The following is a 24823-nucleotide window of genomic DNA, read 5'->3' as shown; positions in this document are numbered from 1 at the left end:
TATTTGTCAAAACAAAAAAGGAAACTTTCCTGTCCCTGAATAGTCACTGTAACTTATTATGTAGACCTATTACACTCTTGTTTGTAACTGTCATAGTTATTTATCCATGAATGTTCTAGTAGTCCAACTCAGGATCATTACACATATAAACTGACATGTGAACTGTACTGAGTCACCCTCTTTCTCTCTGCTCTGACCTCTTTCCTCCTGCAGACACACAGACAGACAGACAGCTGGACTGAGCCAGTCCTCATACACGGTCCATCACAGGGGGCTGGTCCATGATGGGACACAGTGTCAAGTAAGAGACAGTTCCAGTGTTTCACAGCCACAGAGCTAAGTTTACCACCACCAGAGACACACTATCCATCTCTCTGGGAGTCACTGCCACTTCCTCTACTACAGTGCACTCTGCTTTTGGCAAATATTCCACTACAGTTCCTTTTCTTTTGATATTTTTCTTGAAGTTCCTCTTGTTTTCCCCCTTTGGATAAGGACAGGGATTCACCATGCAGTCCTGTGCCAGGTGTGGGTTTGTGGTCTACCCAGCAGAGAAGATCAACTGCATTGACCAGGTAAAATTTTGAGAGAAAAAAGGTTGAAAAAATAATCTAAATACTTATTTATACTGTAAAAGGAAAGGAGGCACTGGTGTTAACATTTGCGATCTGCTTCTTGGAGTGTATTTTGTCAGAGGCTTTGGGTTAAGAAGAATCTACTTATGCAACACTTTTGGATACTTTATATTTTACAGGTGAAGTTCAGTTTCCAGAAAAGTAGAAAAAAACGGAAAACACTAAGAGTCAAGATCTGGCAAAAAAATATATCCCTGATATAACTTTGCTATGTTGTTGCTATTTTTGCATTGAGTGTATATAACTTGCAATGGGATATTATCTAATTTAAGAGCAAGAACACAGTTAACAGTCTTATAAAATGGTATCTTTAGCATCAAGTCAGTGTGTTTAGTTAGAAGAACATACTGTAGCCATGCTCAGAAATGACCTGTTCTAGGTTAAAACACACAAAGTGACTTGTTTTTTTCTTTGACAGAACTGGCATAAAGCATGTTTCCACTGCGACGTCTGTAAGATGGTGCTGACGGCCAATAACTTTGTCAGCCACAAGAAGAGGCCGTACTGCTCTGTGTAAGCATGGTGCTTTTATTTTGGCTTTTCATGGCAAGTGTCGTTAATATCTGTTTGGGCACAAACCATAAAATCTATCTTTAGGTGCAAAGTGCCCCCCCCCCCCTTTTCACTACAACCTTTGAAGTGAAATCTAAACTATCCACTGAATATAATTTTTTTTAATGTCTTGGCCCCACAGACACAACCCAAGGAACAACACATTCACCAGCGTGTACGAGACCCCCATCAACATCAATGCAAAGAAGCAAACCAAGGCCAGCAGTGAGGTAAGGAATAGATGTGTCACCTGCAAAAACACACTAGAAGCAACATGAGACAAAATATTTCAGCCTTGATCCGAGTCAAGATGTATTGTTGACAGGCTGACGTATGTGACTGTGTATGTCATTCATGGCATTCTTTAGTGATTACTGTATATATGACTGTACTTGTACTGTGTATATAACTGTACTTCATAGCCCTCATTGCATCTCTATAAGTCATTATCATTAAATAAACTAACAAATTATTTTAAAAATACTTGTTTTAATGAGTACAGTTTTGCAAAATCACAAAATGTTGCTTAAAATAGACCTTCTCCTTTTCAGCGTATCATTCACAGTAACACATAAAACCACAGATCATCAAGATGAGGAATTAAATCTAATTACACACAAATACAGTCAGAAAGCTCAAGAACTGACAAAAAGCAGATGTATCCATCACGGTCAGATAAGAAGTCAAAAAGGCCTCATTCCCTGTTTTACGAGTGGGAGAGTGAGATGTGGGCAGCTTCTGGACCCTGTGAGTCTGCAGTGACAGCAGCGGTGTGGAATGGAGAGTGCAGCTCAGGTTATTTCTGGTCCTGTGACAGAGGCAAGATACCCCCACCTCTCTTCTCTGAGTCCACTTTATGCCCCAGGGGGCTAAAATTATACATCAGGAAAAACAGCCACACATCCCTTCCTCTCCTCTGCCCTGCCACCTGCTCTTGTCTGTCTGAGTATGTCTGTGTCTATGAGTTCATGCAAAGCTCTTATGCTTATATTAGCAGTGGGCTAGCAAGCTCATCAGCTACTGCTATACGCCTCTAGAGAGATAAAAGGCTTAACTTATTGATATCTGATCTGGAGGCTTTACTTTGGAACATGTTGCTGATCCTCAACTCAGTGACCCTGAATCATTTTCAAAGAATTCTAGCACTGGTAGCTATGCAGAGGTTTTTTGTTTTGTTTTTTAATTTCCATGGCCCTTTGTTGTGAAGATTGGACCCCAATTGTAAACTTTACCCTGAAGATTGTGCTACTATGTTTATAGTGGCTCCTTTAGCAATGATGCTCTTCTATCTCCATGCAATACAACTATTCTGTGATTCAATCTGAGTATTGTAAACAGCTCAGAGTTTCATCAGTCAGTGTTCATTTCTGGATCTTTCCTGGCAGGTCCAACTTTATCTTGATTGGGACATCTCAGTTATTAATAACAGGGCACTAATATTATCTCTTAACTATTAAGCATGTTGGTTTAGGTTGTCTAGTTTGAAGATGACAAAATAAGAATGGAGTAGTGTTTGGCCCAGTGGAGAAAATGTCAAAGGCTGCAGTTTTATGTTATTTCCTTTTCTCAGAAATATCCACTGGGATAAACATTACTTCTAAATGTACATGTTGTTGTTAGTGTGGCATGTGCATGTGCAGATCTGTGCTGGCCTTGGCTTAATGCTTGTCGTCTATGTGCACTTGTAGCTGAAGTATCGTGAAGATGGTGAGCGCTTTAAGTCCACCTTCCACTATGACATGAGGTCCATGGAGCTGGAGAGGGCTCGACTAGCCAATCAAATGGCCAGCCAGGTGAGCTCCCAGTAGAGCAACTGGCCTTTAAACTCAGTCAAGGGAAGTTTCCAGCCTGAAGTCCTCCAGTAATAAAACAAATCCTCTTGTGCAGTCATTCACATATCAGCATAACTAATTGTATTTTTCACACACAGAAACAGCTGTGATTCAAAATCCTCACCTAATCAATAATAAATTATATTAAAATGATTTGCTATAATGTGATTTGAAGTGGGTCGTAACATTTCTGACCATGAGTGAGGCAGGATAGAAGTGCCGTCTATGACTCAACAAGGTCTTATAGGCATGAAATATACAGGATTACCATCATGTGATGAACTGGAAATGTACACATGTGTCTCCTGTGTCTGAACAGGCCTTTCAGTCTCAGTCTGAGTTCTCACAGCAGCAGACTTGGTACTCGGGCATGGTGACCAATCAGGAGATGGTAACAGTGTCTCAGGCCCAGAACGCTATCAGTAACGTGAGTACACAAAACTGTTCAATTCTTCAGGTTTGGTTTTGCATACAAATCAGTATTTATTTTTGCATTTCTGATGAGTATTCTGTCATTATTGTCTTCATTGACAGGTAAAGTACACAGAGGAATATGAGCAGTCAAAAGGAAAAGGCAGCTTTCCTGCGATGATCACACCAGGTTACCAGGCTGCAAAGAAAGCCAATACTTTGGCCAGTAATGTAAGTGAACCTGATATTTTTCTTTGTCTTTTTCCACTGTTCTGTCTAAGCCAGGTGTGTCAAACTAATTTTAGTTCAGGGGCCACATTCAGCCCAATATGACCAGTAAAATAATACCAGCGGAAAAAAGTACAATTACATTATAATAATGGTTACCTCTACAAAGTTGCATTAAAAATGTAAATCACATGAAGAATGTGACATTTTTAAAGAAATATAAGTGTAATTTTAATAATATTATGCCTCTGTTTATCATTTACACATGTACATTACAACTTACAGATCACAGTGGATCTACAAATACACAAAACATTTAGCAGTAGACAGAATATTGGTACAATTGCACTGACTTCTCTAAGACATTTTATGTTGTTCATTTGTTCAGATTATTCACATTTTTTGTGAAAAGATAGTTTGTAAATGTAAACATCTTCATGTAAGTTTGCTTTTTTATTTTAAAACAAAGAGAAAAATTCTGAATTGTCATTATTTATAGGTTATTATGACAGTAGTTTACTGGTCTGATCCACTTTAGATCAAATCGGTCTGTATGTGGAACTTGAACTAAAATGATTTTGACACCATTGATTGTTAATATCTTCACTGTAATTTTTTCATTTCACAAATTCATCCAATGGGCTGGATTGGATCCTTTTGGTTGGCTGTATGTTTGACACCTGTGGTCTAAGCCATTTCAGGATCATTTCCATCTATTCTAGTGGCTGTGAAATCATGAAGTCATATTTTGTTTTATTGCAGCTAGAATATAAGAAAGGACATGAGGAGAGAGTGTCAAAGTACACCACATTTGTTGACCCCCCTGAGGTTCTTCTGGCTAAGAAACAAGGACAAATGATCAGCGATGTAAGCTTTTTTTTATTAAAAATCCAACTGTCTGTATGAGATATTATGCAAACATTCTGTACTACCTCAGTGTGCTAGTGATGTTGCATAAGCATAAATTACATAAACCAGTCTTGTAGCATCATTGTAATTTTAATTTTACTGACTTTTTTTAATGTTTGTTTGTTTACTGTTTGTAAAGTTGTCAAAAAAAAAACTGAATAAATAGAAGTTTAAAAAAAAAATAGATAAAAAACCCAACTGTCTATTTCATCACACTGAACATATGTCAGTTAGAGGGCATATAAAGCCATGGCCGTGCAACTGAATGACACTTTCCTCCTTCCAGTTTGCCTACACAGAAGAATACGAGCAGCAGAGGGGTAAAGGCAGCTTCCCAGCACATCTCACACCTGGATACATGATTTCAAAGAAAGCCACTGAGCAGGCCAGTGATGTAAGTAGCATCATCAAATCTACACATGACAGCATGTGTGCAAATACTATTACCATGCCACTGGTTTTGGTTGGTGATGGTGATTTTATGTTCTACTAGATAAAGTACCGTCAGACATATGAACAGGAGATAAAGGGTAAAGCCAGTACTGAGGCTGCAGCGGCTGAAGCGGCTCATGCCAGAGAAAATGCAGAGAACTTCAGCCAGGTACTGTTGCTGCTGTAGAGAGCACAACAAGCAAACAAAGGATTTGCATGGTTGACACCTTAGTTTAAATGGTTTAATTTCAAGAACTAGAAAAAATATACACATAGATCACAATGTATTTCAAATAAGAAGATCCAAACTTACACGCTGTCATTACAAAAATACCATTTAATTTACATTTACAATGAGATAATAGATTAAGAATTGTTAAACATAATCAAATAAGGGAAAAAAATACTAGTAGTAGTAGTAGTAGTAGTAGTTTTATTTGGTCGTTAATTACTTTAAACAAAAAAAACAACTTATCCATTTTTCCATATACAATGCAACTCAAAGGGTTCAAGCTGAAGTAAAGACTTATTTTGCCTAACCCTATTTACAATTAACATAATGTTTCCACAAGAAAACAAACAAACAAAAAATTTCAATGAAATCATTGTTAAATATACAGCAGAAGGGAATACATATTTAATTTTAATTCAGGTAAATTATGTCCTTATCTCAACTACCAATACTGATCTTGTCTTTTAAACAAGTCAGTCTTTAGTCAATCCTGATGTTTATATTTTTGACTAACGGTTCATTTGTACATCTTTTTAAAAGTTTAATTAAATACAGATTTATTACAGAATTAATTTCATTGGTGAGATTTACTTCTAGTGATACATAGAGATCTTCTTTCATTAAACTCACAATTAATTTAGAACAGTTGAAGATGGATGGGTCATTACAAATTTAGAATTGAGGTAAAACGTTTACCCTTAGGTTAAATTTTCTTCTAATAATAATAATAATAACTATAATAATAATAATAAAAGTAATACTGTTGTAATCTATAGCTATCATTGCTGTGGATGTACGACTTAATGAACAGATAGATGCTCTTTTGTATTAATATCATCTTTATAGAAAACAGATTAATTATTTTCAAAGCTTCCATCTTACGACTTATTTACTCATGTCTGATTTAAGTCTTAAATAGGTGCTTGTGTTTTTGCAGATTGCATATACTGAGGAGTATGAGCAGCAGCGAGGCAAAGGAAGTTTCCCCGCCATGATCACTCCTGGATATTATCTTGCGAAGAAGGCTCAGGAAAATGCAAGTGATGTGAGTATCGACCTGAGTGACTGTTTCCATGCCAACTCGAAGAAAAACACATAGTACGTCCTCTAAAACACTTAGCTACACTGGTCTGTCTGAACTTGTGAAAAGTGTGCAGTTAAAAAAAGGGATCCAGGATCAGTTGTGTAAATACATGAACTGGTTGTGAATGCTGTCAAAACATTATGAAGTGTGGAGTGGAAAAGCCTCCATTCGTATATATCTGTTGGACATGTCATCGCCCTGCAGAATGAATGAACAAAGAGGAGGCCTCCTGACTAAATTAGATTCTGTGTATGTCTTCGTGCATGTGTTCTTCTAATCTCCAGATCTTACTGAAGCACACCATGTTGTTATCTTTATGCACAAATCATCTCTCATCCCTTTGCAGCTGAAATATAGAAAAGACAAGAGCAAGATGGGCACGTCACACTTTCACAGTCTGACCAGTGAGGACAATCTTGCACTGAAGAATGCCCGAAAAATCAACAAGATGGTCAGCGAGGTGAGGCTTTTTTGTTTTTTTACTTTAATATAGTTTTATCCATGATATTTGAGAATAACCAAATAAGATGAAAACTTCAGAGAGGCAGGTATTATTATTATTATTGCCTACATACTTATATCACCTGTATATTGCAGTTACAATTACTATTATCACTTTATTATAACTTTTATTCTGTGATTGTGAAACTATATAGATAAATAGATGGATGGGTGGATGGATGGATGGATGGATGGATGGATGGATGGATGGATGGATGGATGGATGGATGGATGGATGGATAGATAGATAGATAGATAGATAGATAGATAGATAGATAGATAGATAGATAGATAGATAGATAGATAGATAGATAGATAGATAGATAGATAGATAGATAGATAGATAGATAGATAGATAGATAGATAGATAGATAGATAGATAGATAGATTTTTGTACATACTATACTATTGTATATTCTAATATTATAACATAATAAGTTACTTATTATTATTATTATTATTGTTATTATTATTATTATTATTTTACCATTTGTTTCTACTAGTACTTTCCCATTTTTCACTACTGTTTTTTTTTTTTTTTATAGTTATTGTTTTGCTTTTTTATTGTGTATATTATGTGTATATTCGGTGTTGTGCTGCTTTTGGAACCTCAGTTTCCTGAGGGCTCTTGCCAAAGGATCAGTGAAGTTTTATCTAATCTAATCTAATCTAATCTAACACTGGTCTAGAAGTAAAATGCTTCCAGAATAAAAGTAGTTAAACTTTACCAAGTTTGAGTCACTAATGAAAAAAAATTAAGTCAAATGTGTTGGTTGGTTGTAGTTTCTGAGATACAGTCTTGGGTCAAAATGTGAAATTCTGAAAATTAATGAGCAAATGGGTTTATTCAAAAGGAATGTTTGTCTCAGAGCTACCACATCTACCTCAAAACAGTGTCTGCACATTACAGTACATTCCCTTTTTACATTCACTGCTCTTTCTAGTGGACCATTTATAAATTCATTGTATAACTGTACATAAACCAACATATATGTGTAATAACACACCAGCATATATATTGAAAACATGAGCTAACTAGCACTTTTGTCATTTGTTTTCTGATTCATCTTATTAAAATATGTAAGATTTAGCACATTTAATGTCTGAAGCTGATATTTTCTAAGACATTGTAGAGCAGTATAATCTAAGGTGCATACTGTACATCTTTACAGTTGTTCACATATCCTTGGACATGACAGTATTTCCAGATAAACAAGCTGCTGTTACACAGTGTGACTGAATGTGTGCATAAGAGTTTAAAGAATTACACATAGTTTGTCAGTGTCGTGTATTGCATTTTTGCCATCTCTGAGATTCTTCCACTGTCTTATTGCAGCTTACCTCCAAGGCCGTGGCACATCCTGCCACACTGTTTCACTTAAGCAACTATTTTCAACACCAGTGAAATAGTACTGAAACATTAGCTTGTAGCATCCATTCTGAGATATAATAAAGTGACTCATTTTACCATTTGGCCTTTTAACAGTACAAGTACAACTGAATGGTATATGGGATTAATAAAAAAGATTGGTAAAATGTTTTGCAGATAACATCAATAAAATATGTGGAAGTTTGTCTCTGACTTTTGGATAAAAATAGAAGCACTTTATATTTAGCAGGGAGGGATGGATTAGCTGCAACTGTCTGAAATACAAATGGGCTACAATGAAAAATGTTTGCCTTCCATATTTATTTCCAGGTGGAGTATAAGAAGGACTTGGAGAACACTAAAGGCCACAGCATCAATTTCTGTGAGACACCACAGTTTCAGAACGCTGCCAAGACCGCCAAGTTCATCAGTGATGTACGTACCACACACCATTTATTAGGGATGTACATAAAAGCAGAATGTAAATTTACAAATGTCTGTGACTCTGTAACAGCTGAGTGTGGTTTTGGTTTATGTTTTATAGAACAAATACAAAGAGAAGTACACCACTGACATGAAGGGCCACTATGAGGACTCGGGAATTGATAAGAAGACCATGCATGCTATGAAAGTCAGGAAGCTGGCGAGTGACGTAAGATATATATTTATTTGACCTTTTCTAAGATGCAGGGCCTCAAAAGTGGCTCTGGTTTGTAGAGAAAACAGTTGTACCATTTTAAATTTAATAATACTTGTGCTGCTGTGGGAGTGTTGTCACTGCTCTTGTTGTCCATTCCAGATTTCTTATAAACAAGGCTGTGAACTGGAGCAGGGTGAATACAACTATCCAGCCACACTCACACCAGGATACAAAAGCCAAAGGAAACTAGACCCACTGAAAGACGTTAGTCCTGTAAAATCCAATCTGAATTTCCCAATCGAATTTCTTGTGATTTTTGTAACTAATGTCTTTTTCAATAACTACGTTCATGTCTGCAGAAGAACTACAGACAACATATTGACCAGGTCAAGTACAGTCCAGTGATCGACACTCCTGAGATTATTTTAGCAAGAAGAATGCTCAGCTCGTTAGTAAAGTAAGTTGTTTTTTTAAAAAATATATTTAACTTTTATTTTTTTTACTCATCTCTCTTTTTGCCTGTTTGTTCAATGGTCTGTTTAATCTGGTGTATTTACTCATGAAACAGAGCTGTTTTGTATATGTTTGGAAAAAAAATGTGAAAAATAGGGTGTATATATATATATAAAGCAACGTAAGTAAACAAGATACATACAGCATCAATCAAAAGTACTTTTCAGCTGCGTGTTATACTAATGAGCACTGGGCTGACTTCACTGTTGAATGTGTCTCGTAGCAAAATTACAAAGCAGACTATGAAAAGACCAAACATCAGTACACACTGTCCCAGGACCTGCCCCAAATCAAAAAGGCTAAAGCCAATGCTGCCTTGTGCAGTGATGTAAGTCAACAATTTCATCACATAACCCACATCCATTAATAATGCATGTACACAACCAAGCTAATTTACACTGTCAAACACTGTACTAATCTTAGATATGACATCTCATAATCTAACGTGTCCTCCTTTATCGCTCCAGATTAAATATAAAGAGGAGTGGGAGAAGACCAAATCTAAAGCCTGTGACATTGGTGTCGATGACCTGTCTGTCAGAGCAGCGAAAGCGTCCCGAGACCTCGCCAGTGATGTAAGCACACACACTTTGCATCTCTGCAGGCAGATAGAGGACTAAACTATTAGCTGACAAACAAACTAAGTGGATTTAATCAGATGTAATAGCAGACAAATTGAATCATCATGTGTTTCAGATTAAATACAAGGAAGGTTACAAGAAAAACATGGAAAACTCAGTGGGGGTCAACGTGAGCGACTCAAAGACTCTGCACTCGCTTCAAGTGGCCAAGATGAACAGTGATGTAAGTATGTAATGTGTATGGATGTATGATGTAACACTACAAGACAAATATGCAAACAAAAGTGATGCCTTTTTGTTGTTGTATTTTTGTCAGATTGAGTACAAAAAGAGCTCTAAGGAAAACCAGGCCCAGTACACCGTCACTAAGGATACCATTAATCTGAGCCATGCTAAAAAGGCCCAGGCCCTCGCCAGCGACCTGGAATACCGCACAAAGCTCCATGAGTACACGGTCATGCCAGATGACATCAAGGTCCAGCAGGCCAAGAAGGCTTATTCCCTGCAAAGCGAGGTAGAATGAAGAAGAAGTTAAAGTTGAAGAGGATGTTTGCTTGACACGTTTATATTCAATGCAAATGCAAAAGACAAAAAAGTTTTTCTCATCCATGACACTTTGCTCCACAGAACCAGTACCGCTCAGACCTGAACTGGATGAAAGGAGTCGGTTGGGAGACAGAAGGATGTCTGAACATCACCCAGGCCAAGAAAGCCGGAGAGCTGCTGAGTGATGTTAGCCTTAGACTTAGACTTCCAGATCCACAAGGGAAAATACTTGGTCACAATAGCTCAGTTGCATACAGAAACACTCTAGAAAAAACACTAGCAAAAAAGAAATAAAAGGAAAAATAAGTGTGAAGAGATAAAAGCAATAAATAATATGAATAGAATATACTAATAAAGCAGAAAAAATACATACAAGATTTGCATATGTACAAATCCACAGGAAATGGAAGTGAGTGAGTGAGTGAGTGAGTGAGTTAGTTTCATTTCGAGCACATAGAATCATCAGAAAACAAAAAACCTTACAACTTGGTCAAACAAAATTTTTTCACTCGCAAAGGAGTGGGAAGAAGTTAACCTATAAATTCCCACCCCTTTTTTACAAACTAATAATTAAATTTATTCAGCTTCCTTTGCTTTGTTAACACACTTTTTTTTCTGTATATTTTTCCAATAACACAAGGCATTCATACAAACCATTCACTTACACTTTTTTAGTCACCTCACACACAATCAGATTTGCATAATCAGCTGTTTTTAATATCAGCTATATTTATATGCACTTCAAATATTTACTACAAATACAATCATTAATAAATGTGATAATATCTCCTTATCATGATAGTCTGTACTAATTCATTACAACAATATCTTATTTTCTGCATTCTTCTATATTATAACTAGAAGTAATTATACACAATTTACATACACACGAGAAAGTGACCAAGGTGCAGTGACTAATGTTAGTTCAGTTATGTACCTTCATATACATGTTTTATTGAGTGTTATGTCACTTTAGTCACTCTGTGTATCCGTGGTCTTTTTCCTAATAGACAAAATACCGCCAGAAGGCCGACAGCATCAAGTTCACTCAGGTTGCAGACGATCTTTCCATCAGACACGCCAAAAAGAGCCAGGAACTCCAGAGCGATGTAAGGTCCCCCCTTTGACATTTCATCACTGTTCGCTCTCATTTCACGTAACTGACGCCTGATTGTGTTTTTCAGCTGGCATACAAAGCAGACACAGAGCAGATAATGCACCAGTACACCATGACAAAGGATGAGCCCCAGTTCAGACAAGCAAAGGCTAACGCAGACCTTCTGAGTGGGGTAAGTTCATACAGAAACGAGAATAAGAATAATAGATTAGTTATTGTTCTTATTAACAGGTTAATTTCCAAATCTCTCCATTTTAATTACTGTATGTTAACAGATAAAGCTCAGTACTGATAATTCTGTGAGGTTAATTCATTTAAATCATTCTCTAAAACCTATATTCTCAGTATCTTAATATTAAGATACTATATCTTAATATTAAGATACTACTATTAAGATCATTGCAGAGTAACATACTGTGTTCCCACTGATAACAAATCAGCTGAAGTAGACCAAGACTGTCTATTAATCAGAGCACAAAAAAATAGACTGTAATAGAAATATCAGACAGACAAAAAGTTCAACACGACATGATAAAGCACAGGTGTCAAACATGCGGCCCGGGGGCCAAAACCGGCCTGCCAAAGGTTCCCGTGGGAGGAATTTGCAAAGTGCGAGTTAGGGCATCAAACTCAAAAATAATATCATAATAACCTATAAATAATGACAAAACCAATTTTTTCTGTTTGATTTAGTGCGAAAAACCTTAAATTATGAAAACGTTTACATTAACAAACTATCCTTTAACAATAACATGTGAATAACTTGAACAAAATGAAGAAATGAAGAAAATTAAGTGCAATTTTAACAATTTTCTGCCTGTTACTAAAGGTTTTGTGCATATGTATAAATAAGTCGAGGCAAAATATTGATAAAATTGTACTTATATTTCTTAACAAATTCCATTTTTTTCAGGTTATTCACATCCTTTTTGTTTGGATAGTTTGTAAATGTAAATATTGGCATAATTAAATTTTATTTTTTGCACTAAAACAATTTGTAGTTGTCATTATTTATTGGTTATAATGCTATTATTTTATTGGTCCAGCCCATTTCAAATTAAATTGGGCTGAATGTGGCCCCTGGAAGAAAATGAGTTTGACCCCCCTGTGATAAAGTATAACTAATTCACTATATAAATAGCACACATGCAAAGGAATTTCTTACAGCCAAAAGTCATTTTATAAACTCTAATGCTGAAGAAAAATCCATCAAAAAGAAAATTTTTCAGAGGAAAAACAGAACTGTTATTGCACAGCAAGTTCATATCATCTAATCCAGCTGTGTTTTAATTTTTTGTCCATAATTCATTTGTACAGAGGAATCTGTCCACTACTCATGTCAAATACATGCAACTTTACTAGTTAACCCATAAAGACCCAGTGCTACTTTTATGGCAAATCTCCTCAAATGAATTTTTCTCTCTATTTAACCTTTCTTAAGTTATTTACCACCATTTATTACACTATTATCCTCCGTATTTTGCATTTTGTACTGTAAATCATGTATTTTCCTATATTTGATTCACTACTTTTAATGTAGATGCTTTTGAAAACTCAGAGTAAATGCAATGGTTATTATATCAAAACAGAGGAAACTGAAGAAAAAGTCACATTTTCAGCAAAGATGTCAATAACTGAACATAAAAACAAATGCCTCCATCCACTGTCATTGATTCAACTCTATGGGTTTTACTGGTGAATCAATGTTGTAGAAGATGACAGTGTTTCCACGTTCACTATGGAGTCTCTGAACGTCTAAATGGGTCATATTTGATGACCATGAAAAGATCCCAAACTGTATTTTACATCAATTATTTACATGTATTGATAGAATTAATGGATCAACAGGTATTAAACAGTTTAGATCAGTAGATGGTTTTGCTTGCCAGTAGCTGTTTGGGTCTTTATGGGTTAAATACAACAAAAAATGTGGTATGTTGTCATATGGTGTCATGTTTATATTTTTGCTATTTTTACATCTTGTCACTATTTGTGGCCTCTCTGTTTCTGTGAATGTAAGTTGATAGAAACATGTATTTTATTTTCCAGAGAGTGTACAAGGGTAAATGGGAGAAGCAGATGGAAAAGGGCTTTGAGCTGAGTCTGGACTCACTGTCTATTCTTACTGCTAAAGCCAAAAGAGACCTGGCCAGTGATGTGAGTACAGTGTTGATTTTTTAGCTTATTTATGCTCCATTTTTAAATTTTAATATTTATTCCTACCTCAGGGAAACTGTATGAGATCAATTCAAAATCAAGTATATAAAGTGTTTGTATATTTGGGTAGATTCTTTTTGTAAAACACCACGTATGTCGTATCTCTTTCCAGATCAAATACAAGGAGCAGTATGAGAAAAACAAAGGGAAGGTCATCGGCATTAAATCGGTCACTGATGACTCTCAGATGGCTCACTCTGCTCTGGCCACCAAACTACAGAGTGGTCGCCACTACAAGAAGGATTATGAGGACACCAAGACCAAATACAGGTGAAGTTTCTGACCAGGAAATCAATGAGCTTATGAGAAGTCACAGCATTATTTTAGGCATCATTTTTCAGGATTAACCCTTAAAAATGCAAACATCCACTAGCGACCAACACCATCTACTGATCTAAAATGTTTACTACCTGTTAATGCACTAATCCTATCAATACATGTAAATAATTGGTGTAAAATGCAGTTTGTCATCTTTTCATGGTCATCAGATAATGACCCATTTGGACGTTCAGAGGCTCTGTAGTGAACTTGGAAACACCGTCATCTTCTACAACATTAATTCACCAGTAAAACCCATTGAATTTGATAAATGAAAGTAGATGGGGACACTTGTTTTATGTTCAGTTAATCATATATTTTCTGAAAAAGTCACGTTTTCTTCACTTTTCTCTGTTTTGATATATTAACCTTTGAGTTTTCATGAACATCTACATAGCTAGTAAATTAAATATAGGGGGCAATACATGATTTACACTGAAAAATGCAAAATACAGAGGATAATATCATAATAAATGGTGATAAATCACTTAAGGAGGGTTAAATAGAGAGAAAAATGTATTTGGGAACTGCCAGAAAAGTAGCATTGGGTCTTTATGCGTTAATGTCCCATTGTTTTGTATTATAAATTGAAATGCAATCTGGTAAAAAGTATGACCACAGCCCTTTAAGAGCATGTCTGGATGGGATGAAAATAAAAGAGTGGGAACTTATGTAAAGGTATTAAAATCATTCTGTCAAACTTTTCACTGTTTTGATATTAACAATTATTTATGAATAATTCACTACTATTACTTTATTTTCATGAACATCTAAATGAAATACAGGAAATTAAATATAGTAAAATACATGATTTACAGTGAAAAATGCAAAATATAGAGGAAAATACTAAACAATAATAAACTATTGCTCTGTCTCTGTATGAACTAACAAGACTGAAGAGCTCTGATTCTGACTGATCTTGTCCCCAGTGTGTCTTTGGATATGATGAACATCAGCCATGCACAGAAGGCCCAAGACCTGGCGACTGACACCAATTACAGGACTGTCCTCCATGAGTACACAACACTGCCGAGTGACATGAATGTGGCCTGGGCAAAGAAGGCCTACGGGCTGCAGAGTGATGTAAGTTTGTTGTATTGTTTTATTTCAGTCTGAAGAACAAACACAGTCCACAGATCCATCCAATCCATTGATAGGGGTGTGTATTGGCAAGAATCTGGCGATACGATACAAATCACAATACTAGGATCACGATACGATATATCACGATATATCATGATACTGTTAAAAAGGGCAATTTTGTCCTGGAAGAACTGAATTACACCAGAAATATACACAAATTCTAAAGACATTTTAATTTGATCACAACAGGATCTAATGCTATATCACAAAATTCACCTGTGTTAAAACTTGTGAATTATATTTTACAGACATTACAGTTTAAGATCCTGTTCAAATGTTCATATTCTATTTGTTCAGAACTAACATCAGAACATTATTTATGTGCAATCCCAACAAAGGAACTAACATTATTTAATAAAAGAGTGTTAAATAAGAAGAAATAAAATATAAACAAAAAAGAAAAACAAAAAACAAAAATGAACCTCCACAATATCTGCATTTGAATAAATACCTAAAAATATCAATACAGTATTGTGGAAGGAAATATCGCGATATATTGCAGAACCGATATTTTCTTACACTCCTATCCATTGATCCAACCATCACTCCATGAAACGAAAATTTATAATACAAACTTCACCAATTAAATAATTAATTTATACAGTCAGACTGAAAAGGAGTCGGCTGAGGCTTTCTGTTTATTTTGCCTACCCTTTATACATTATCTTACAGCACGTCCTCAACTTTAACAAACACAACATATTCACACCGACTATGAAAACAATATGAATGCTGAAATAAATATTAAATGCTGCATACAAACTAAAGACTTAAAGTTCATATATCTGTTAAGAGTCATCTTTCTAAATATTTTTTTAAAGGTGAGAGAGAGAAGTACATACTTTCAACTGATCTGTGCAGCTGTTCCACAGATCTACTCCTCTGACAGACATACAGGATTTCATAAAAATTTGTTCTAAATGTTTTCTTCGTGAATATTTCAGTCCCTTTAAGACAGGGGTGTCAAACTCATTTTAGTTCAGGGGCCACATTCACCCCAGTATGATCTCAAAGTGGGTTGGACCAGTAAAATAACACCAGTGAAAAAAGTAAAATTACATTGTGATAATGTTTACATCTACAATGTTTGCTTAAAAATCTGAATAACATTAACAACTTGAAATGTCTTAAGAAAAACAAGTGCAATTTTAACAATATTTTGCTTCAGTTTATCAGTTTATCATTTACACATGTGCATTACAACTTACATTACAATTACAAATACATAAAACATTTAGTATCAGGCAGAATATTGGTAAAATTAAATTAAAAAAAAAACTCTTAAGACATTTCAGGTTGTTGATATTTGTTCAGGTTATTCACATTTTTTGCAAAAGGATCGTTTATTAACGTAAACATTTTCATGTAATTTTACTTTTTTTCACTAAAACAAAGATAAAATCTGCAGTTTTCATTATTTATAGGTTATTGTGATGATAATATTATACTGGTTTGACCCATTTGAGATTTAATTGTTCTGTATTTGGAACCTGAATTAAAATGATTTTTACACCACTGATTGTTAATATCTTCAGTGTAATTCATCCCACGGGCCAGATTGGACCCTTTGGTGGGCCGGATTTGGCCCCCGGGTCGCATGTTTGACACCTGTGCTCTAAGATCATTATGACTGTCTCTAATTTTGAACATTTCCTGAATTGCTTCTGACATGAGGTTATTTTTTAACTTTGAACATTATTTAAGAGTGTATAGGTGGGCTAGATCATAGAATTTTAGTGTTTGCAGATGAATAAATAATTCATTTGTTGGCTCATTATACGTTGTAAATGTAATGGCCCTTATGTAAGTGTCATTTGCTGTGAACTTAAAACGCTGTTGTGTAAAACTGGCTCATAAACGGTGTCACTTTTAACATTTTAAAGTGAAACACAGTATGTTCTTGTATGTCTTTAGAAACAGTACAGGTCAGACTTGAACTGGATGAAGGGCGTGGGTTGGGAGGCCGCGAAATCCCTGGACGTCCAACAGGCGAAGAAAGCTGGAGAACTCATCAGCGAGGTACTGTCTGACACTGTGACCCAGATCCATATGGATCAGGATCATGAATAAAGCAGTATAGAAGACATAATAAGTCATTATATGTTGAAACACTTACTGAAAGGAAAATGTTCCAGCCTTTGACTGTCATTAACATTTCCCTCATTGAAGGTAATTATACTGGGAGTCAAATGTAATTTAAACCAATTATCATGCAGGGTATGATTAACCAAGCTAATGCTATTAATACTGAGAGGACTATATAGAGAAATTAGAATAGAGGCCATGAGAAAGTGATAAGCATAATTGCGTAACGACGTGACTGTAAGACACATATGTAGGTTTACAGCATAGGTCAGAATATATTTAAAGAGTCCAGGCTCATTCGTGTTCTTCAGAATCTAGGTTAAGCATGTAGACTACACCCAGCTATAACAAGCACCAGACTGATTCTAGTAACACAAGCCTGCACATATCCCCAATATTCCACTTCCCTGATTGGGTCTTATTTCATGTGGTTCTTTTCATGTTTCTGTCCTGTTACCTCATGGTTTGTGGGGTCACATTGTCTCAGCGTGATTACTTTATTAAAATATTACATTACATACTTGAAAATAAAGTAGATGAAGGAATGTTGGTAATTTGTGGCAGATGGAAAGATGTGAAATATCTCTATTAAAACCAACTATCTGGTACACTGTTGGACTAGAGTGCTTTTCAACCTTGGGGTGGTGACCCCACGTGGGGTCACCTGGAGTTCAAATGGGGTCACCTGAAATTTCTAGTAATTGATTTAAAAAAAAAAAAATCTTATAAAAATATTTTTTAATGATTCAATATATATTTCATTGTAATTAAAACACCACACACTTTTCCTATAAAAATCAAGTTCAAATAAAATGACACCCCTGCCTATAGCAGGGGTGTCAAACTCATTTCAGTTCAGGGGCCACATTCAGCCCAATATGATCTCAAGTGGGCCGGACCAGTAAAATAATTACAGTGGAAAAAAAGCAAAATTAAAATACGATAATGTTAACATCTACAAAAATCAGAATAATATGAAGAACTGGAAATGTCTTATGAAAAACAACTGGAATTTTAACAATTTTATGCCTCAAATTATCAGTTTATCATTTACACATGTGCGTTACAACTTCCATTACAATTACAAATACACAAAACATTTAATAACAGGCAGAATATTGGTAAAATTGCATTTACTTATCTTAAGACATTTTAGGTTTTTCATGTGTTTTTTTGTAAAATAACAGTTTTTTAATATAAATATTTTCATGTAATTTAACTTTTTTACACTAAAACAAAGAGAAAATTCGCTGTTTTCATTATTTATAGGTTTAATATGATAGTATTTTACTGGTCTGACCTTCTTAATATCTACTTGGTCCGCGATTGTTAATATCTTTAGTGTAATTTTTGTATTTCACAAATCCATCCTATGGGCCAGATTGGATCCTTTGGTGGGCTGGATTTGGCCCCCGGGCCGCATGTTTGACCCCTGTGGCCTATAATATCTGAGAGGACATATCTTTATTGATGCGATCATGTGACCGCATGCATTAGCTACTACACTTCATCCTGCCCAGACACAGTCACAGTCAGAAAACCGGACCGAACAGAGAATGGAAAGAAAGGCCCACTTGGCCCTGCTAAGACATCTCCAAGAGAAAATTGTCTCTGTTTGGAATGTCTAGGGTCGCCAGAAATTTGTGATATTAAAATGGGGTCACGAGCCAAAAAAGGTTGGGAACCACTGGACTAGATTCCATGCATGCACACTTTGGTAACGTGGTTCAGGCTCTGTTTAATGGAACCTCCTAAAAATATCAGTTTACGGACATTCATTAAGGACAGGGGTGTCCAAGTCTTTTTAAGTCAGGGGCCAAATACAGCCCGATTTGATCTCAAATAGGCTGGACCAGCAAAATAATAGCATAAGAACCTCTAAAATAATGAGAATTCCAAATTTGTCTCTTGGTTTTAGTGCAAAAAAGTAAAACTGGTTGATGAAAATGTTGGCTTTTACAAACTGTCCTTTCGCAAAAAGTATGAATAACCTGAACAACCTGAAATTTCTAAAGAAAATAAGTGCATTACAACTTACAGGTCCCAAATATTTAGTAACAGGCATTTAAAAAAAAACAAAAAAATATAACATTAATTTTTTTGTTCAAAATAACTTTGACTGTCAGTGTCTTCTGTGTAATTTTTACGTTTTAAAAATTCAATCAGCTGTATTAGACTCTTTTTTGCTGTGTTTTGGCCCACGGACCATATGTTTAACATCCCTGATTTAGGATACTCAAAAGTGTCAAATATAATGTTGAATGAGCGCCATCAAATCAAAATTGCTCTTAGGACAGGAGCCTTTCTCCCAATCAGCAGTTCTTAGTATATGTGAGTATCAGATATTTGGCCTCTTACACATATAGTAATTATAGCAGAATGTACAGACTGAAACAAGCCCCTCTATTAATAACCCTTTCCTCAGCAGCCACTTATTTTAAGTGTCATTCCTGTCACAGTTGCCAATAATAGTCTCTGAAATTTCAGAACACCCTCTAGGTATTGTTTGTGATATTATTCTGCCCTCTAGTGTCTAGTAAATGCATGTGCACCTGCATGTTCCCTGTATATTTACAATTCTTTGCATGGTGTTTTTGGCTATTTTAGAAAAAGTACCGCCAGGATGTAAGTGCTCTGAAGTTTACCAGTGTGGAGGACAGTCCAGAGATGGTCCAGGCCAAACTCAGCAACAAACTGGCACTTGATGTAAGTCCAGCTGTGATAATTTGATATTAAAAAATCATTTTTACTGTAGTATGGAGTTTGTACGGTGTCATAGACTGCAGTACTTACTCCTCTGATAAATACTGTAAATATAAACAATGCCAACAGACAACATTAACCCATAAAGACGCAGTACTACTTTTGTGGCAGGTCCCAAATAATTTTTTTCTTTATTTTTAACTTTTCTTCTTACTATTATTCTAATAATATCGTCAGTATTTTGCATTCTTAAGTGAAAATCAGGTATTTTTCTACTTTTAATTTACTGATCATGATTGATGTCTATAAAAGCTCAAATTAAAGTTGAGGGTTTTTATATCAAAAACAGAGAAATTGGAGGAAAAAAAAAGACTTTTTCAGTAAAATCTCTCATAAACTGAACATAAAACAAGCATCTCCATCCGCTGTCATTGATCCAACTCCATGTTTTTTACTGATGAATAGAAGATGACGGTGTTTCCACATTCACTTCCTCTGAATGTCCAAATGGATCATATCTGATGACCATGAAAAGATGAATAACTTTATTTTACACCAGTTATTTACATGTATTGATAGGATTAGTGGATCAACAGGTATTTATTTAACTTTTTATATCAATAAAAAATTTTTGGTCATCAGTGGGTGTTTGGGTCTTTATGGGTTAATATACTGTAAAATGATCAGGGTTTAAAATTGATGTGACATAATCCTGTGTGTTTTTCTTTACAGAGGTTATACAGGGAGAAGGGTGAAAACATGAAGCATAACTACACCCTCAGCGGAGAGCTTCCTGAGCACATTCAGGCCAAACTCAATGCTAAGAACCTCAGCGAGGTAAGACCACACTCTGAAGACCACACACATAGAATCTATGGAATGTCTCCCTGTCCATCCAGTCAGCAGCCTTTATCTAAAGTTAACCTGAGGACCTGAGTCTATACATCTGCCATGTGCTCCTGTTTGCAGAGCACCTACAAGGAATCCTGGGCTAAGATACGTGATGGTGGTTACAAGCTGCGTTTGGATGCCATTCCTTTCCAGTCTGCCAAGGCATCTGCAGAAATCCTCAGTGATGTAAGCTCACAATCACACTTTAAGCCTTTTGTTATGTAGGCTGTAGCATTTAAAGTCACTTTACAAGAGCATCTTCTCTATAACTAGGAGTCATGATTACATGTTGCTACCTGTTGTATTATTTGATTAAATTACAAAATAAACCTAAGTGTGATCTATTAAAATTAGAGAGAAACTATTTAGTTTTTAATGTAATTGGTTACTAAGGGCTTACATCCAAATATATTCTTTTTAGTTAAAAGTTTATGTGGAATATGTAGCATGAATGGAAAAAATGAAAAATTAAAGTGCAAATTTAACAATATTATGTCAATATTATGATTTGATGTTTTGTTTTTTGTTTTTTAATTCAATTTTTTATTCAGAACAGTCTCATAACATATTACACAGAACATTATAGGTGCAAATTACACTGTTCTCTTTTTTTTTTTTCTTTGAAAAAGTAAAAAAAGGGGTAATTTGTGAACCTTTGTGGAATGAATATTGTCATATAAACATAGACTTTGCAGTGTGAAAAATAACAGAAGAGTAAATTGTGAAACTTGATGCTTTTCATGGTATGATTGGATGGGTTTTAAACTTCGTTTTATTGGGTTTTTAACCTCTTTAAACTTCTTTAACCTTGGTCTTAGTCCAGAAGTTTACTTTTTTTTTTTTTTTTTTTTACCTTTTATCACAATCATTATTTATTGACCCATCTCTTTCTTATCTTTTGTGTTCTGATTGGTGGAACATGGAACACTTTTATTTTATTTTATTGTACTGTATCATGTCTACAGTCACCTCATGTCTTGGTTTCATGTTACATGTCATTATGTTTTGAGAAATGTCAGAAGGATGTCTTCATCTAACTGTGAAAGAAATTTACCAAAGATTATAAATAAAGTAACCTGAACTTGAACCTAAACCTGATAATGTATTAATAACAAACCACTTTTATATGATAATTTTAGCAAAAATACAAAGAGGAGTTTGAGAGGACCAAAGGAAAGATGATCGGGCTGAAGGGATTACAGGATGACTTGAACATCGCTCATTCAGTTCACGCCACCAAACTACAAAGTGATGTAAGTGCTTGTTTCCTTTATCTCACCTGAAAAAAAAAAAAACAGCAAACACATCTTTACATTCCTGCTTCTTGTACCCAATCCATCTGCAGATTAAATACAAGAAGGACTCGGCGAAGGAGCTGTCCAAGTTCCACCTGCCTATGGACATGCTGGAAGTCTCCCACGCTAAAAAAGCTCAGTCCCTGGTCAGTGATCAGGACTATCGGCTGACCCTGCATCAGTACACGTCACTGCCTGATGACATGAAGGTCCAGGCCGCCAAGAAAGCCTATGCTCTGCAGAGCGAGGTGAGAGGGACAGCGAACATCCTCTAGCTGGTTGTGCTAATGCTAGATTAACTCATATTTAACCCAGAAAGACCCAGTGCTACTTTTGTGACAGTTCTCATATGATTTTTTCCTCTAAATTTAACCTTTCAGCAGTGATTTAACACCATTTATTGTAATGTTACCCCCTGTGTTTTGCATTTTTTCAGTAAAAATCATGTATTTTCTGATATTTAATTCGCTAATCATGTAGATGTTCATAGAAGCTCAGATTAAAGTTGAGGGTTATTCTATCAGAAACACAGAACACTGAGGAAAATGCAACTTTTTCAGCAAAATATATCATCAGCTGAACATAAAATAAGTGTGTCCATTCACTGTCATCGATCCAACTCCATGGGTTTTACTGATGAATCAATGTTGTAGAAGATGCCTTTGTTTCTACTGTAACTACGGAGCCTCTGAATGTCCTAATGGGTCATATTTGAAGACCTAAAATAATGACAAACTGTATTTTACAACAATTATATTCATGTATTGATGGGATTAGTGGATCAACAGGTATTAAACAGTTTAGATCAGTAGATACTTCTGGTCACCGGTGGATGTTTGGGTCTTTATGGGTGAAGTGACCCTTTTCCCTTTGTGTGTGTGTGTGTTTGTTTCCTCCACAGAAAGTATATCGGTCTGACCTGAACTATCTGCGTGGTGCAGCCTGGATCGCCACTGGAGCGCTACAGATTGAAGGATCCAAGAGGGCCACAGACCTCATTAGTGATGTGAGATGTAGATTTGTTTGTGTTTTGTGATGTATTTTTCTAGTTTCAGTAATTCATTTAGTTTCATTACATTCAGAATTATAGTGTAATAGTGTTTACACCTAAACACTGCTGCGGTTAATAAAGACAAACACATTTCTAATGCTGTTTGATAATGAAAGAATGTAATATAAAATGATGCAAATAGAATTAGATTAGATTAGATTAGATTAGATTAGATTAGATTAGATTAGATTAGATTAGATTAGATTAGATTAGATTAGATTAGATTAGACTTTATTGACCCCACAACTGGGCAATTCACTGGTCAAGACAGCAACAGATTAAAGTGCAAGAAAAAAATGTGCATGAATGAAGAAAGCACAACAGACAAAAAATAATAAGAATTGTAGTAAGAAATAAAAGTCAATAGGCTATATAGATATTTAGATATGATATGTTGGGTTATCATCTTCATACTCATTTTGCTAGGTTTTCAATGATGCATTTTCCTTGAAAAAATTAAATATTAAATTGTTTTACTTTGAAATCTCCTTAAATTCCCCATGTTAACTCTGATGATTTCTCTGCAACAGAAAAAGTACCGTCAACAGCCGTACAACTTCAAACATACATCTGTGGCTGATTCCCCAGACATCGTCCACGCTAAACTCAGTGGACAAATTACAAATGAAGTGAGTCAGTGGTTTGAGTATTTAAGTTTGTTTGAATCTTTTTTCTTTTTACCTCTCTTGACCATGACATTTATTTGCCTGTTCCAGCGTTTGTACAAAGAGAAGGGGGTGAATGACCAACACAACTACACAATCACAACAGAGAGACCAGAGATTACTCAAGCAAAGATCAATGCAGCCAACCTTAGTGAAGTAAGAAAGATTCCTATAACCCTATGCAGCATAAAGTATGACATTTTCTGCACATCTTTTTTTCTGCATTATGCAGTGCATTTGCCTTTGTGTAACAGATCAAATACAAAGAGTCTTGGCACACTCTGAGGGCTCAGGGCTACAAGCTCACCATGCAGGACATCCCCTTCCAGGCTGCAAAGAGCTCCACAGGCATCGCCAGTGATGTAAGAATGTACTACACAACAAAACAAACAACACAGAACTTTGACCGTAGGAAATGATATTCACTGGTGTTCAGGCTAAGATAGAAGAATATGTTTTAGATGGTATTTACACTATTAAATAAAGAGGATATAATGCAAGCAAATGCATCACAAAACTGCAAATTACAACGATAGAGATGAGTCAAAGCATTTCTGAATGTTTAAAAAATAATAATAATAAAAAGTTGTTAAATTAATGTTTCATGAAAATAGTTAGAACGTGAGAGAATAAAAGAATGCATCACATCATTTGCCAAATACTGTGTTTAAAGCTTAGAAATGTAGCGACCACTGAGCAAATCAAGTGGAAAAGAAAATGTGTTACCCTCAACTCTATTATTATTATATTTTACAGGTGCTTTTTATCTAGCGTTCCTGGTTTTGATTGTTTTTATTACAGATAACGGATACATTTGATTTGATTTGATTTGATTTATGTTTTTATTTTGAACATGCAAAAAAAACCAAAAAA

At 35.4% G+C, this 24823-nt stretch overlaps 1 protein-coding gene across 1 annotated transcript in view; it reads left to right on the top strand.

Moving 5' to 3' along the window:
• The first annotated feature begins 365 nt into the window (after nt 1–365).
• The window catches only part of nrap (nebulin-related anchoring protein), a 31644-nt gene continuing 7186 nt past the window's right edge, over nt 366–24823 (top strand). The window contains 36 exon segments of the mRNA XM_030163207.1: nt 366–575; nt 1054–1148; nt 1330–1417; nt 2876–2980; nt 3339–3446; nt 3554–3661; nt 4421–4525; nt 4854–4961; nt 5061–5168; nt 6169–6276; nt 6662–6775; nt 8516–8620; nt 8730–8837; nt 8985–9089; nt 9185–9254; nt 9257–9282; nt 9562–9666; nt 9806–9913; nt 10035–10142; nt 10236–10433; nt 10547–10651; nt 11476–11574; nt 11650–11754; nt 13632–13739; nt 13912–14069; nt 15047–15200; nt 17175–17279; nt 19953–20051; nt 20781–20885; nt 21018–21125; nt 22079–22192; nt 22285–22482; nt 23136–23240; nt 23816–23914; nt 24002–24106; nt 24205–24312. Coding sequence (XP_030019067.1) covers nt 510–575; nt 1054–1148; nt 1330–1417; nt 2876–2980; nt 3339–3446; nt 3554–3661; nt 4421–4525; nt 4854–4961; nt 5061–5168; nt 6169–6276; nt 6662–6775; nt 8516–8620; nt 8730–8837; nt 8985–9089; nt 9185–9254; nt 9257–9282; nt 9562–9666; nt 9806–9913; nt 10035–10142; nt 10236–10433; nt 10547–10651; nt 11476–11574; nt 11650–11754; nt 13632–13739; nt 13912–14069; nt 15047–15200; nt 17175–17279; nt 19953–20051; nt 20781–20885; nt 21018–21125; nt 22079–22192; nt 22285–22482; nt 23136–23240; nt 23816–23914; nt 24002–24106; nt 24205–24312 — 3921 coding nt within the window. The 5' untranslated portion in view covers nt 366–509.

The sequence above is a fragment of the Sphaeramia orbicularis genome, chromosome 19 (genome assembly GCF_902148855.1).
Source record: "Sphaeramia orbicularis chromosome 19, fSphaOr1.1, whole genome shotgun sequence".
Taxonomy (NCBI): Eukaryota; Metazoa; Chordata; class Actinopteri; order Kurtiformes; family Apogonidae; genus Sphaeramia; species Sphaeramia orbicularis.
This window is presented reverse-complemented; position numbering and strand designations above follow the sequence as displayed.